The following is a 17,143-nucleotide window of genomic DNA, read 5'->3' as shown; positions in this document are numbered from 1 at the left end:
AAAATTGTATGGATCCAAGCAATATTGAACTCTAGTCTCGTTCAACCAAACGCTCGGCTGACATCGTAATTTAAGTCTCCGACAAGGATTTACGGAGACAGCCGAGCGTCGAGCGTTTGGATAAATAATTAGTGCTTATAATTTATATGATAGTTCTATGAGAAATAGGTTAATCTGTGGAGATCATTAAATATAAGTTGAAAAATACGGAGATATAGCTTACTCTTAACGATGATCTGATAAAGAAATTCCCAGGAAGATTTAGATCCTCCACTTTCAAATGAATTCTGTCCGTTTATTGATTTCCGTTTGTTGCTTTTGGAATGAGAGTACCAAACCCCCGGATGTTTACATCAGAGAAAAGTTATAGAACGTTGTAATAAGGAATGAATGGGTAGGCGTTAGGCGATTGGCTGAATTCAGGTATGTGACAATTCTCATTTTGTAGTAAAATTATTAGTTTTTAAAATAAATGATGGAATGGGGGAATATTTTAAAGAATATAGCAACACTAGGAAAAATTGTAGGGGTGGGGGTTGATTTTTTATGTAGAGTGACATTTACTGCCGATCGCTGTAAGTTGTAAACAACTGCAAATTTGACCTATAAACGCCACGGGACCCTATATTTTTTTTGTCATTTCCTGAAAGGTCTTGAATTGAAGTTTCAAATGATACCAAAGATTTGACTGAAACTATTATAGTAAAGTACTGAGAGGTCATAACATTTGTATGGAGTTCTATGGGAAAATAATTGGTAGGCTTTTCCCTATAGAGACCCTATTTTTTTCATGTTTTCTTTCTTTAAAGTCAAACAAATGTCAATATTTCATGATAACTAGACTTTGACCCGTGTGTGCACGGGTTGACATTGCATATCGGACATTTAGAAATAGGTACATCGATACACCTTATTATTGACATTTACATAACAAAGCTATAAGCCTACAATAATGCTATTAATTTCACTACACTTTCCTTAGTTTTAATAACCTAACTGTGTCTCGAGAAAGGCCCATCCCTTACTTATACCCGTAAAGTAGCAGAAAATTGCAGAATAGCTCCGGAACGATTTTGGAGAAAGTTAATGAATGAAGTTGCCTTGAAAATAACAGTCAAATACATCACAACAAACCTTTATGAGACTGCAAATCTCTTTCAACTAAAGAATTTTATCCATAGAATGGAAGAACTCAACACCTTTTCACCAACGTACACGTATATTCTTTGTAAAACTGGGTCTGTAGGACATTATTAATTTTTACGATAAAACATATTCTATCACTCTCCTAACAAATATAATGTAACATTTTTGCATGTAATCAATATTTTTTGATATCACGAAGATGAAAGTAAGTGCTTAGTTGAAATGTATATTTGTTATTTTATACTTTCTCTCGTAAGAAATCATTAATTTATATGAACAGAATATATAGCAAAAGTCCAATGAAAATTTACCCGTATTTGTATTATCATTTCTGAGTGTATTCAGGGAGAGGTGATATTGTGAAAACAAATATAAACTAAAGATCCCGTTAGCGTGAATGTATTGCGCAAGCGCAAGATTGTAAAATCCAAAAAATCCAGGTGATTTCCGGGATTTTTTGAGGAATTTTCGTTGATTATTAATTAGCGAAGCTTAACTGAGAAAAAATAAAAACAAATTGGTAATCTTCAAGTACCAAAGATGTTTAAAATATATAAAACAAAAGACAGTATTCTTCCGATTTCTCGGTATTAAAGACTAAAAATTCGAGTCTATTATTTTAATATAGTAGTATAGATTTGGACAGACTTGACATTTCAATACACTTGCAGTAAAATTAGTTCATTAAATCTAAATTTTAAGATGGGAGTGGCTGTAATTTAAAATTGAGGGGGACTGGAGTATTGTATATGTGTAAAGAGTAAAATTAGAGGGACCAGGAAAGAAGAAAAAGCAAGAAATATTGGTTTGAATTCTAAATTAGAAAATATTATTGTTGATTACATGTGTAACAATTCATTTTTGCAGTTCTTTGCTTGTTTTTTAAATTTTTAAATTCATATTTAACTCATAATTGATGGGCTCAATTAAGGTCTGCTGATCATCTGTCAATAGAATTTGGACAACAATTATGTTGTAAACAAGGTTTTTTATTTGTTTTTCTTATTTTTTGTAAGCATCATATTTGCAATGCATTAAAAAATGTCTATTCTTTTCAAATTGATGACCTGATGCTATTTAATGTCAATTTAATGTCATCTTAATGTTTATTTTTCAGCAGATCTTCATTGTTCGGGTATTCTGCATCTGGACCAGCAGAGTGATTTGGATCAAATACTGCCTCCCATGCTTCCCAGCTATTCACGTAGAGGAGTTCTGCAGTCTTTTCCCTCGCCTAAATGGTCTTGACCTGAGTAAGGTTGATGTACAAGACGGTCTCACCCACACGCCCTGAAACTACCGCAGTTGTCAACATCTAGTGCCTTCACCTGGTAAGTTACCATGTTTCATTTTTTTATCCCTAGATTTGTGATTGTGAGTGTTTAGCCAGGAGTACATGTTAGGCATACATATGGTCATGAATGAGTGTCTCTCACCCCCCCCCCTTTTTTCTCCACCCACTCCTCTTAAGAGAGGGGTGGGGAGGGGAGTGTTACACATGTTTATTGCACATGAATGGGAAATTGGGGTTATGACACATTGGACTCATGTCAGCCTAGTATGGGGTATATGTTATTGGAATGATTATGTTTTATGAGTTTAGTAGGGGCATTTTGTAAAGTTTTCATGGTTAAAATTGCTTGAAACTGTCAACAGTGTCCATTGCAAGATAGCAGTTTTTAGAGTTACTTCCCTTAGACTAACTGACTGAGTGATTCAAAATTTTCAACATGATGTAATTCTATTTATTTGGACTGACTGTATGTAATTTTTGATGAGTTACTTGAATTATGTTATGACTGCATAAATCACATTTGGCATTACATGTTATTACATGTATTTACATGTAATAGTGTTTATTTAAGTACCCCACCCTTGACAGATCATTAAATTCTGTATTTATGTGTGTAATCAGAATGTATATATTTTATTTGTAAGGAATATATGAAAAAATTTGATGTATTAACATTGTTTTGTGCAATGAATAACTTATAACTCTGATTTTTCCTCATTCGTGCACTTATGATGATCTCCATTGTTCAGCCGCCTCAGCTTTGGAAGATGATAGTGGCAGGGCGGTGGGGTCATTTTGCCCCATATTGATGCTGTCGGACAGTCGGTAGCCATCTGATTCATCACGATGGACATTCTTCTATATAATGAAGGTAAACTTTTCAGCATACTATCTTCTGTCTCTGTACTTGGAGGCGCATTTTGTGATTTGACACTAGAATAGTTACCCCTCTTGATTTTTGACATTGGCAAGAACTTGGCCTTTTCTAGATTTAATTTTCAATAATTTTACAATTAAACAGTTCTGTTCATTACCCCAGGTACCTAGCTCTAATATTATATCAAAATTATGTCCTTTTTCGTTTGCTAGAATAGTGTTTTAAAGAAAGATAAGGGGGCACCTGCTAGTTCTGTAAGCTGCATTACACTGGGGGGTGGTGATATTGTTCGCACATGCTCAATCAACAGGAAAGGCCTGATTAGAATTATTTGGCTTATTAGAATCAATAATGGATGATTGTTCATGATATGAACATTTTTTTACCAATTTGTCAGTATAAAGCATGTATATTTTGATTAATTTACTAGGATTTCATCAATTTTAGGAGGTTTTCTTAAAACCTGGGTAGAATATACCCTTATTAGGAAATGAATAAAATTTTGACATTTTATCATATAGATAATACCAATACTCAAAAACAAGTAGTAAACAAACTATTTTATTGATTCCAGGCACTAATTATATACAAATAGATTCAGAGGTCTGAATGTCATTCACTCCCTGTAACGCCAGCATCTGCAGCATGATGTCATCAATTGAGCTAGTGACAACATCCATGACATTGGACTCATGGGACTCAAATTTCATACATAAACTCAGGTAGGTCTAAAGTCTTTAAAAAATAGCAAATGGACTAATTCTGAGGTAGGTAAGATTCTAAGTATATTTTTTTACACAGCGTAAAATATGGTTAGTAGCAAATCAAATCAAGGTGCGTTTGGATAAATTTGTCAATTAAGCAAATAAAGACACACAAAACTAACCGTTATATTTTTTTTCAGTTTATCACAAAGACACCCCTAACAAATACACCCCCAAAATGCAACCTGCAGTTTCATTAGTGTATATAACTTAGATTTGTCTTCTTTTGCTGCAGTTACAGGGCATCTTAATGCGTATGATAAACATTTCACATCGGTTAAAAACATACAAAATCAGTCTTGAAAACTATCAAAGCTATCTCTAATTTAGTTAATTACAAAACACCCCCCCCCTTCCAAAAAAGAACGGAAAGCAGACTTTTTATGATACCGTAGATTAGGCTTCAAGAGAAATGTTATTGATATAGTTTTTATTCATAGAAAATATAAACTCGATCCTAACACTATACTTATTTGATAATAGGATAGCAACTTAGAAGTTTACTGAGATACAGAATAAATTAATAGGAAAACACATGATTATAAAATTCATAGTATATGCTTGCAGTTATTGTAGAAATATTGAATCGTTCACATTTTTTATCACCGTTAAAAAAAATCAATTGCAAAACAGTGTGTTTTAATATTTATTAAAGCGAATTAACTATTCACTGCTTGCCCAAATATATAATACAGCTAAACATCGAAAGATAAATAAATAAAGATTCCATAAAAAAATTCATTGAAAAAAAATATAACACGTAAACTTGTAGCTTAGTTTATGGCTATCGACAAGGTTGTAAAAGACATTGTGATACCTGAAGGACAATCTGACATGTGATTTGTTGAAGGGGACACACTTCTTATTTTACCCACATTTAATGAATGCTTAAGAACGATTACTCTAATTTTAAAATTAGATCATAAGGCCTAATACTTTACGTAAACGGTATTTAAATAGCATATGTTTTCTCAAGTTACACGACTCTGTTTGGGAAGATTTGAAAACAAAAGTAAAGTATTTTACATTTTTTCAAGCGGAACATCGTCGGTAAGAAACGGCCAGTCTTACAATTGCCTACGGACCGTCGGCCAACCTGTAAACTTTTTTCCATTATTATGAACAATAGTTGTGATCTATCTTGTATTTGACTTAGGCGAGTTTCTACTGATATGACCGGATACGTACCCACAGGGTTTAAATATATTAACCGGATGTTAGACTAAACACCCTTTGCTGTGTGAGATTAATACCACTGATAAAAGATACAAGGGTATCAATTAAGTTTACGTCCCGGAAATAAAGGATTCTGAACATTTTAATAGTAAAATACGCTCATTTGTTCGAGATTAATAATTGTTGTAATATACTTTAGAAATATGTTTTGTTATCCATTATAGATTTCTCATTCTTTTTTCTAAAAAATAAGATAATAAGATAAAAAAAAAATACGATATCTATGTTATCTTATAAAAAATACAAATTTGCATGAGCTTCACATTTGATAATTTAAGAGGAAAGAGGGTGTGTGCATTCATATGTTAAGTGATTGCGTTCTCTACTTCTTTACTCACGACATGAGCTCTATCTGTCTTAGAAATGAAATATTTGTTGGAATTATTTTTTAATGGTTTTTATAGGGATAGCAATCGATTGCAGAATTGATAATCGGTTAATCGCAATTCGTTCTGACCGATTAACAGGTTTCTCATATCAACATGCGCAGATTTTTGACATGTTATTTATATTTAATAACTGTTTTGAATAACCACGAAGCACTATATTAATTCCCTGTTTAAGTGTTAATAGAAGTTCAAAATTGTAAATAATGATATTTTTTAAAATATCTTAAAGGGGCATGGTCACGATTTTGGTCAAAAATTATCTTGTAAATGTATATGTAAATTTAAAAAAAATTCTTGCTGCGAGATGCTACGTCCCTGATGTTTTATAAAGAATGGTACAAAAAAGGTGTGAAAATTGTTAAAGACCTCTTACATGATGATGGGTCATTTTTATCAAGATCTGATTTTGAAAAAAGATTTCATTTGAACAAAGTATATTTTATGCAATATAACAGCATAATTAGTGCTGTTCGAAAGTTTGTTAAAGAATCAAATTTTTCAAAGGAGAACTATGTCAATATTGTTGGTTCTTTTCTACCCTTTTACTGTGTTGAATTACTTTTGTACAAGAAATGCACTAAAACTATTTATAATATAATCAATACAAATGTCCAATGTATTATTCCAAACTCAATCATTCGATGGAATTCAAAAATTGTCATGAGAGGCTACTCCGAACTAATTTTACAGGATATTTTCAAAGTATGTTTCAAAGTTGCAACAGATACTACTGTACAGTGGCTACAATATAGAACTCTACAAAGAATTCTTCCTGTAAAATCGTATCTAAAAAAGATAAAAATAGTTGATAATGATACATGTTCTTTTTGTAAAAATGAAGTAGAAACTATTGAACATGTTTTCACATCCTGTTCCTTTGTTTTAGATTTATGGAGTAGTTTAAGTATGCATATATATTATGCTGTTTCAAAAAGAATTGGCTTTAATGAGTATAACATATTATTTGGAGAGACTCCTCCTTCTAATTCTAACTTAGTCATCAACTTTTTGATCCTGTATACAAAACAATATATTTTTCAATGTCTGTACAACAAAAAAGTTTCAATATTTGCAGGTCTAATATGTCACTTAAACCTTAGATATGAAATTGAAAAATGTGTTGCTATAAGAAATTCTTCTTATGATAAACATAATGATAGATGGTTTGAATGGAAAAATCTTTTTCTTAATATTTAACTTCAAGAGCTTTATTCATTTCAGTTTATGCAAACTTGTATCAACTTGAATAGTTTTCTAGGTTTATGAGATCATGACTTGTATGTATGTGTGTATGAATGTGTTATATGTATTATAAAATGAAAAACTGTAAATAAAAAAAAAATAATCTTCCGATTTTAATGTTTACAATGCTTAAGTAATTCATTTTTAATAGGCAACCAAAACTTGAGTGTCATTCGTTGAATTATAAGCAAGTTACAGAGCTAACAATTCTCTGCTATGTAAACAAAGCTTATGTTTACATTTTGAGTGTTAAAGTGAAAATTCCAGTTAAAACGGATGTTTTAGGCGTTAGGAAATGTTTATTTATGCTTAAAATGAATAAGAAGATAGATAAATTGGCTTAAAAAAGATCTTTTACTGGTATTTTGCATCTATGTCAACACAAACAGGACACGAGCCTTGTTTACATGACAATGAATTGTGAGCCCTGTATCTTGCTTATAACTCTACGACTAACTTTCAAATTTCATTTGATAATTAGAAATGCATTGCTTAAGCATTGTAAACAATAAAAACAGAAAACTTAAATTTGACCAAAATCGTAACCATGCCCCTTTAAACAACGATCGCGAGCACACAGTCATGAAATAATTTTAATGCCCAATGACCTCTCAAAACAAAGTATGCTCATAACAGGTTACATGTTTAGATGTCCATTTGAAAAATAATATCCATTCGGATCGTACAGTTTAGTAACATGAACGTGCCCGCTTTAGACAATATTGCATTGATGTGGTTTGTAAAAAAAAGTGAAATAAACACATTGATATAGGTACAATAATGATAATTATAACGGTAAAAAAACAGTGGTATCTATAAAAAGCTAAACAGATCAATCAGTGACATGCTATTTCCACGGTCAATATATTTAACACCTGCTGACTAACTTCCACACAGGTGCTCTACCCTGGGGTCGTACAGTCTTCAGTTTAATATAATTAGATGGTAGTCTCGGTAGACAAATATCAAACTTACCTTGAAATTGCGTTAAAATGTACATTATTTTTTATTTTGAGTCGCATATTCCTAAATACATCAATTTGAGCATCTTTTCTTCTTTAATAGTTTTAAAAATGTTTCTCCTTTTAAAGATATTAATCACGAGAAATTTGAACTTTAAACCCGTTTAAACCTCTTATTACGTAACATACGAGATATGTTTTATACTGTTCCATTACACCTATACGATAGAGGTAAATATTTAGACATCAGTGTCAGGATTCCATTTATGACAGGTAAATATCTAAATATCAGTATCACGATTCTATATATGACAGGTGAATGTTTAGATATCAGTGTCATGACAAACCTACATATGTTTTAAAATTCACGATCTAAGGAAGTTACTTTTTCCTTGTTGAATCCTTTTTTGATTCCAGCATCTAACCGATAGCGTGCCGTTCTGTGGAGCTGTTTGTCAGACACACCAGCCTGATGCGGCCCCTTGGGAGGGAGGGAAGATGAGACTGGCTGATGACTTCACACAGATGGAGTTAGCCATCTCTCCCTTCTACACAAATGTGTTTCATCTGGGCAACGATTATAAACCACTCAGGGCATTTAGGTATAAATATAAATGAATTACTCGGGAAGTTTTTAAACCACCAATTTTTTTCCCAAAGATAATTGATACCAGTTCTTGTTTGTCATAAACTTTGACATACACCGACTGGTGTTTCAGAAGCTTAAAGATGTATTTTTATTATCTCCTTTTTCTCAAATTAAAAAAATCACATTCATCATGGTCTTATCTGTTCATAAAAATTGTTTTGATCATTCACTTTTCCGTCTTAAGACCACCACTGTTCCAGAATGGTGAGCATATGAGTAAAACCCAGGCCATTGGTGACATCATTCAACATAGTACTATTCTTCACTTCTTGTTCGTGAGAGCTCCACAGGAAATGAAGTCTCCCCACCAGGTATCACTGATTTGATGTATAAACAGAAAGCACAGGGGCTATATTGATATCATTAATTTTTCATCAGTTTTTATGGTTACACATTGAATAATTTTATATGATATGAACAAGCACATTGTACTTTTAGTATTGTATTGATGCCTTGATTTGGATTCTGCATTGATTTTAAGTTTTATCATTAAATGGAAGTTTGACACTATCCCGTTAAAACATTACGGCTTTTGTTTTCAGTCAGCTGATTGGTCAATCAGTAGATACTCCCAGTGGTTAGAGGACCACCCGTCAGAAAAAGACAGGATCACCTTGATAAAGTAAGCACAGCTTTCTAGGTCTAGAAAAGTTTGTTTGGTTTTAAATATGAGGAGCATTTTTCAACTCCCCTTTAATTTACACAACATATAAGAGAGAGAGAGAGAGAGAGAGAGAGAGAGAGAGAGAGAGAGAGAGATTACTCTTTCCTTTCAAAGGAGAGACATATTGTTTTTGTCGGCTTTCTTCTTCTTATTCTTATTCTTCTTCATCCAAATTTGTCCAGGCTCTAAATTAAATACCCTTTGACATTAAGACTTCAAACTTGGAACATAGGTAGATGGTATTGAGAAGGAGTGTACACCACCAAAATTTTTGACCTTGACCTATTTTATTTTTCAACGTCAAGCTTTTTATAAAAAATATTGTTCGGACCATAACACAAGACTCCTTTAACATACAGACTTTTAACTTGTATCATAGATAGATGGTAAATAACCTAGCTGATCCCTACCAAAATTTTTGACCTTGACCAAAATTTTATTTCAAGGTCAAATTAGAAAAAACCTCATTGTTCAACTCCTTAATATACTTTGACAAAAGGACTTCAAACTTTAAACAAAGAACAATATTAATACATTGAGGTGTACTATTGATTAATATTTGACCTTGACCTTGTTTTTACTCAAGGTCAAATTAAGAAAAAATAATAAAATTTTGTCTGGGTCGTAACTTTAATACCTTTTGACATTCAAACTTGGAACATAGGTAGATGGTATTGAGAAGGAGTGCACGTTACCAAAATTTTTGACCTTGACCTATTTTGTTCTTCAAGGTCAATCATTTTATACAAAATATTGTCCGGACCATAACATAAGACTCCATCATCATACAGACTTTTGACTTGTAACATAGATAGATGGTAATAACCTAGCTGAACCCTACCAAATTTTTTGACCTCGACCAAAATTTTTATTTCAAGGTCAAATTAGAGAAAAACATTCTCGGCTTTATTTAAGATATACTTAGACAGAAGGACTTCAAACTGTTAACAAAGAACTGAAATACCATGAGACATACTGTTGTTAATTTTTTTTTACCTTGACCCTTTTCTGGACTTAAGGTCATTTTTTTTCCAGACCATAACTTCAAAATTCTTTGACAGAGAGACTTTAAACTTAAAACATAGTTTGATGATCTAGCAAAAAAAGTGAACCAAACCCAACTTTTTGACCTTGACATATTTGGATCACGGGGTAAATTATCATGAAAATATTCCTTACAATAATGACTTGTATAATATATGAATGATATATAACATATAGCTGACATCATTCTTTTTCACTTATCAAATTTGCCCCATATTACAATCCTTGGGGAGACATGTGTTTTTTTTTGTAAAAAAAAAATACCCACTGGTTTTCAATTTTGCATTTGAAGCACTATTTTACAAATGCTTAATTTTGTCTTAAAGAAAATACAAAATATCTAGAAAGCTATAAAGATCTTCATAAAATTGGAACATAACATATCATATGAAATTTGTCAATATTTACAGCAATGTATTACATATGATTACATATTTGAGTTCTATCAATCAATCAATACTTTCTGTAATTTGATTAAATGTTCAGCAAACAATATGCTCTGTTTTCAGGGGTGCGTTAGAGGGATATGTGAATCAGATGAAGTCTCGACAGGCCCGAGAGTTTGCGGAGATTTATCCAATCATGTTGGATCTCTTACAGAGAGGACTGCAGACCTGTTCATGACATTTTTAACACTAGGACTAATGTGCAACATTTGTTTTACTTTGTAAATTAAGTATAATCGTGTTTATTTAATAAAGAATTTTAAAAAAGGCTTTGTTTTAGTGTTGACTGTTTAATTTGATCATATGTGTGAAGAGCTGCCATGAATTGGGTCATTTTTTTTTCTCTTAATAAGATTCAAAAGCATTAAATTTATAGTTAAATTTTATACTATTCGAACATTTGTAAATGGACGTCACATTTTCATTAGAGTAAAACTTCATCTATTTTAATGTATCTAGATGCCCGATACCAGCTTATTTATAGATTATGTCAATGAAAAATAAGGTGGAAAATCTCTGTTCATGACATGCCAGTCTTACCATTGTAAAAACTAGCGACCATTCATCATACGCTCTCTGACAGTATACTTACTCACACTGTTCAAATGTCTATTTCTTTTTATATAAAAGATTTGATTTTTTATTCAATCCACAATTGAAAAATTCAGCTCTTTGTTTATATGTTTTGTACATAGAAGATCACATTTAAAACTGGTACACGTAAGCATGGTAAGAGAAATCTAAATTGTGAAATTTATAGCCTTATCATCCCTGTGGCTTACATGTGTTAGGGGTTTAGCCCTAGTAGAGGGGCCCAATATGATCATATAATAAAACTGTATAAAATCTTAGAAAATCTTCTACACCCCTAATACATTTGTGAAAAACTAAATGCATGGTTACGATGTTCATGAATCCCTATACCATTGTGAAATCCATGAACCCGTGGTCAGGGGTTCAGGCCCTAGGGTAACTCGAATGTGACCCCATAGTAGAAAAGTTTTAATTTAATTTTTTGAAATAATTTTTTTCACCGTATATTTTCTTCCGTAATTTCTCAGTCGTGGGAAATCAACTAAGCATAATTATTATGCTCATAATGTCCTCCTCGAAAATTAGGGCAGGGTCTAAGCTTTTTATTTGGGAAGAGATGGGGTGGGGTGACAATTAATAACGCCATTTAGTGAATATGTTTTTTGTTTTAGGTTACTTGGGTCGCTTGGGTATCGTATTAATATATTCACCCGGGTAAACTGTTAATATACATGTATATTGCTGTTGAATGTGTGTGGTCTTTTAAAAAACTTCAATATCTCGTGCATTGTATGCTCGAGCATTTAACTGCATGTATGTTGTGTGCATTAATAATGAACTCATTAAAATTATCATTATAAACGATTGACAATAAAAGGTTTCAGGCCTCTTTTTTTTTTGTACAAAATTTTTGGCCCCTGAAGGTCTTGTGATTACTCTTACTCTTCTCTCTCCCCTTGTTTTTGTTTAAATGATCTGATGTTTGCAAACATTAAACGATGAAAGTAGGGATAACAGTCGGAGGAGTCCCATATTAGGGTTAAGACTCCAAAATAAATGAAGATTAGGGAGGCAGGATTGTAAAAACAAAATAGCCAACAGATCTACCTAAAATTTAAACATGATTTGTTTAGCTATAAACTATCTTTTGTAAAGAAAAAACCATATATTTTTTAAGTTTAAAATTTGGGTATTTTTCTATATTTTGATATAGAGTTCTTCTTTTACAGGAGACCGATTCAGTTTAAAAATGACCACAACCATCGAGTCCTCAAAATACATGGTACTCCATGACAAGCCCATCTCTGGGCAAAGGCACTGAGGTGACCGTCAAGGCATGTTGTTTTTATTTATTTTGAACTCTATATTACAGATAAATATTTTGTTCCATTTTATAAATGTATTTTGTCCTTACTGATCGCGGCGCTTAACTTTTATTATTATCTTTTGAGAAGTGGACAGGCATAGCCTGGATGTAGGCTATGCCTGTCCACTTCTCAAAAGAGAATAAACTTTTAAATCCGCCACTGTCAGGTGTTGCTAATCACGTGATACAGGTAAACATAAAAAATAACCCCAACAATTTTTGGACTCGCCATCTTGGATTAGGGTTGATATATTTATGTTTTTTTTTTACAAAAACAGAAACAAATTTAGGCAAGTATTAAAAATGCAAGCTATGAATGAATGTCTCCTGATATAACAAGAGAAAGGTTGAAATGCTCTTACAAATAGTAAATGTACGTCAGATGGTAGATGGGTAAAAAGTAAGTAATTTTGTTTTGATCGGTCAATCAATTAGGGTATGTTATTTGTATCATATCTAGTTCATAGATCATTTAACAATTACTTCATAAACTACTGTGTTGTCGCTATAATACACTTTTTAATGCATCAAATATTAACATGGATCAATCATTTAATTTAATGTTAGTAAAGGGCGCCTGTAAAGTGCGAAACGAAATCGAAACGAAACGAAATGAAACGAAACCGAACGAAACGAAACGAAACCAATCGAAACAGAACAAAACTGATCGAAACGAAACGAAACGAAACCAAATATCGAAACGAAACGAAACGGAATTAAACAAAACTAAAAACCTATTATGACAACATAAAGGTGAAAAAAAAATTATTTGAAATAAAATTTTTAAACATCAATACATGTACATGTACATGTAATACCTGTATGTGTTTAATTTGCGGTTGTAAATTCTTAAACCGATTACCCGGAATTTGTTAAAAAAAACTACAAAAACCCAAACAAACAAAAAACACATGACATAGTAAAAAAAACCCACACATTATAATATTTATATCTTTTTGCACGCACTCAAGTTTGGAGAGAGAGAGAGAGAGAGAGAGAGAGAGAGAGAGAGAGAGAGAGAGAGAGGATGATTATAAAAAACTGTCTTTAGTCCTTTTGCTGTGTATTCTAAAATCAAGTACATTGCCAAATGTAAAATATTTAAGTTGATAAAAAGGTAAATTCAGAAATGCGCTAAATAAAATCCATGCTAACTTGTTCAGTAATTATATTCCGCCAAATATTGTACACCATAAATATAGTAGGTTTACAATATTTACGGAGACATTCCAACCACACGATTTTTTTGGAATATTGATGTGGAATATTGTAAAAATGAATCAAATACAATGTGCGTGCGTGTGAAAGGAAGAGAAAGAGGGAATTATGTTTGATTTAAAGTAATACACAGGTAAAAACCTCTTTATAATGCAAGTTAAACTCAAATTACGACGTCCAAATTAATGCTATACATATTAAAACAATTCTTATTATATGTTAGAAACTGATAACCAACCAGTATGCTCTAAATCACATTGTATTCGATCGTTTCATTTTTACAATATTTCAAATCAAATTCTTGTTAATTAGAATGTTTCCTTCATCATCATCATCATCATCATCATCATCATCATCATCATCATCATCATCATATCTCTTTCTTTCTCTCTCAATCTCACAAACTTGCGTACAGTGTATATACTTTGCTATATATGTGATGTCGCTGATAAGTTTTAAGGCAACTCTCTCTCTCTCTCTCTTTTTCTCTCTCTCTCTCTCCGACTGAATATCATTTAATGAAACAAATTAGAAACGTTAAAAGGTAGGGGAATGTACATCATTTATTTACATAATTATATAATTTTTGCAAATTTCGGATAAAAGGCTTAAAAACTTACAATCTGAAACATACAGGTAGTTATATTTTATGGTTCAAAAATTTATTTCAATGAATTTATTTTCACTTTTATGTAGTCAAAATTGATATTAGTTTTGTTTGAATTCCGTTTCTTTTTGTTTCGATTGGTTTCCTTTCCTTTCGATTGGTTTCTTTTCGTTTCGTTCGGTTTCATTTCGTTTCGTTTCGATTTCGTTTCGCACTTTACAGGTGCCCATTAGTAAATCAGATTAATCTGAATGAAATCAAAAATATACATTATGTGTCCTCTTTTTTTTGGACTAGAAATGTCTACTGTTAATGTGACCATGGACCCTGAGTACAGCCTTCAGGATATTTCACGGTGTCATCTCTGTGAGACCCCTGGCCCCCCAATGTACTGTGAAATTTGTCACATACATCTGTGTAAAGCATGTGTGGGGGAACATCTTTCTGATGTATCAAAAGAACACAAGGTGGTGCCATTTGGAAAGAAAGGATCTACTCCAAAATGCTCAGAACATCCTACAAAGCTATGCGAGCTGCATTGTGAACACTGTAACATTCCATTATGTTCACTCTGTGTTTCGACTGGTGAACATATAGGACACAAACTAGTTGATTTCACTCTGAAAAGTCTAGAAACAAAGAAAGAAATTTTGCAAAAATATTTACTAGAACTAGAGACATTCATTTATCCAAAATACACAGAAATTGCATCCATTATTCTAATTCAGAAAGCTGATCTGAATGAAAATTCCAAAAAATTGACAACAGCCATTGACAAACATGGGGAAGACCTACATAGAGAAATTGACGCCATTATCAAGAAACTGAAATCAGATCTGAATGAAACGGACTCCAAAAACCTGGCAGCATTAACAAAGCAAGAGGAAGAAATCAAACGGACCACTTCCGAAATCACAAAGAGCATTGCTGAACTGAAAAAGTTACTGGAATCCAATGATCTTAGCCTTGTCTCTGCCTACAAGTCCAGGAATGCCGAATTTAGAAGATTGCCTCCTAAATTCACAGTGTCCTTACCAAGTTTTACCCCTCAAGAGATCAATAAAAAACAGCTTTATCAACATTTTGGTTCTTTGTCAGCGTCATCTATCAAAACAGAAGAACGTGACTGCACAATTGATTCTCCAGGTTCAGAGTCCTTTTCCCAGTTTAGATCGCTCATTGATGTACCACAAATCATCACAAATATAAACACCGAGTGTAAAGGATTATGCTGCGTGTCATGTCTGAGTGATGAATATGTATGGACTTGTGGTGATGACAACATCATGAGACTTTACAACCTTCGGGGAGAACTAGTGAAGTCCATCCAAACCAAGTCAGGGAACACTCCACGGGACATAGCAGTGAAAAGGAGTGGGGATCTAGTTTATACTGATTACGATGATAGAACTGTGAACGTAGTGAAGAATACACAGATACAGACAGTGATCAGACTACGGGGGTGGATACCTCTCTATATTTGTACCTCTTCCACCGGTGACCTTCTGGTCATCATGAACAGTGAAGGTGATGAACCAACAAAGATTGTGCGATATTCTGGCTCCACAGAACAACACCGTATTCAGTACGATGACAAAGGTCAACCTCTCTATTCATCTTGTGCCATTAAATACATAAGTGAGAACAGGAACCTAGATATCTGTGTGTCAGATTATGGAGCCCGTAAAGTAGTGGTAGTCAATCAGGCCGGGAAATTCCGGTTTACTTACACTGGTCCTCCCTCTTCTTACGAGGGATCATTCTATCCGTACGGCATCACAACAGACAGCCAGGGTCGGATCCTGACAGCAGACCGTACATATACCAACAACCAAATCAACATCCTAGATCAGGACGGACAGTTCCTCCGCTACATTGACAACTGTCATTTACAGTATCCATGGGGTTTATGTGTGGACACCAAAGACAACCTCTTTGTGACTGAAAGCAGAACACGTAGATTAAAGAAAATCCAATATTACGTGTAAATGAACTGTGTATATACTTAATATGTAAACCTAAGATAATAATAGTCCTGATATCATTGCTTTTTAAATGTATGAACTGGTAATATATAAAAAAATGTGTACATAAACTGTATCGATATATTAAAGATTATGGATACATGTTTCGTGTAAACAATTTTAGTCTGTTATTATTATGTAAACAAAATATGTTTATTTCATGTGACATGTTGACCATGTTTTATATTGTTCAATGATGTATAAAATGAACAGATTGTGTTTAATAAAACTTTTGATGATACATTCAGAATTTTATTTTATTCAAGTTTCTCCTTCACAAATGAGCATTAAATATTCTTGCTTGAATAATGCCAGTAAGTCTGCAACAACAAAACCGATAAAGCTGAAAAATGTATGATAGTTCTATGAGAAAAAGGTTAATCTGTGGAGATCATTAAATATAAAGTTGACAAAATCAGAGAGAAAGCTTACTCTTAACGATGATCTAATAAAGAAATTCCCAGGAAGTTTTGGATCATCCACTTTCATTTAAGTTCAAATGAATTCTGTCTCGTTTGTTGAAAAATAATTTATTATTTACAGAGCGTAAAACATGTTTGGTAGCAAATCAAATCAAGGTGCGTTTGGATAAATTTCTCAATTAAGCAAAGAGACAAAAAACTAGTCTAGCTTTATTTAATTCAGTTTATCACAAAGATACCCCTGAAAAATACACTCCCA

General features: G+C 32.6%; 2 protein-coding genes across 2 annotated transcripts in view; both read left to right on the top strand.

The window, feature by feature from the left end:
• The window catches only part of LOC128160012 (conserved oligomeric Golgi complex subunit 5-like), a 31,615-nt gene extending 20,650 nt beyond the window's left edge, over positions 1-10,965 (top strand). Inside the window, exon 22 of the mRNA XM_052823250.1 lies at positions 10,777-10,965. Within this exon, the coding sequence (XP_052679210.1) occupies positions 10,777-10,891 (115 nt within the window). The 3' untranslated portion in view covers positions 10,892-10,965. The remainder of the gene's footprint in view (positions 1-10,776) is intronic.
• Positions 10,966-12,851: 1,886 nt separating this feature from the next.
• LOC128160013 (uncharacterized) lies at positions 12,852-16,502 on the top strand. Its single transcript, XM_052823252.1, has 2 exons — positions 12,852-13,013; positions 14,736-16,502. The coding sequence occupies exon 2, from the start codon at positions 14,738-14,740 to the stop codon at positions 16,424-16,426; it is 1,689 nt and encodes a 562-aa protein (XP_052679212.1). The 5' UTR covers positions 12,852-13,013; positions 14,736-14,737; the 3' UTR covers positions 16,427-16,502.
• The last annotated feature ends 641 nt before the right edge of the window (positions 16,503-17,143 follow it).

This window comes from Crassostrea angulata, chromosome 8 (assembly GCF_025612915.1).
Source record: "Crassostrea angulata isolate pt1a10 chromosome 8, ASM2561291v2, whole genome shotgun sequence".
NCBI classification, from domain to species: domain Eukaryota; kingdom Metazoa; phylum Mollusca; class Bivalvia; order Ostreida; family Ostreidae; genus Magallana; species Magallana angulata.
Note: the sequence above shows the minus strand (reverse complement) of the source record. Positions and strands in the feature narration are given on the sequence as shown.

What these genes read in the sequence shown, in the direction of transcription:
- LOC128160013 (XM_052823252.1), top strand. Translation starts at nt 14,738, where the DNA reads ATGTCTACTGTTAATGTGACCATGGACCCTGAGTACAGCCTTCAGGAT.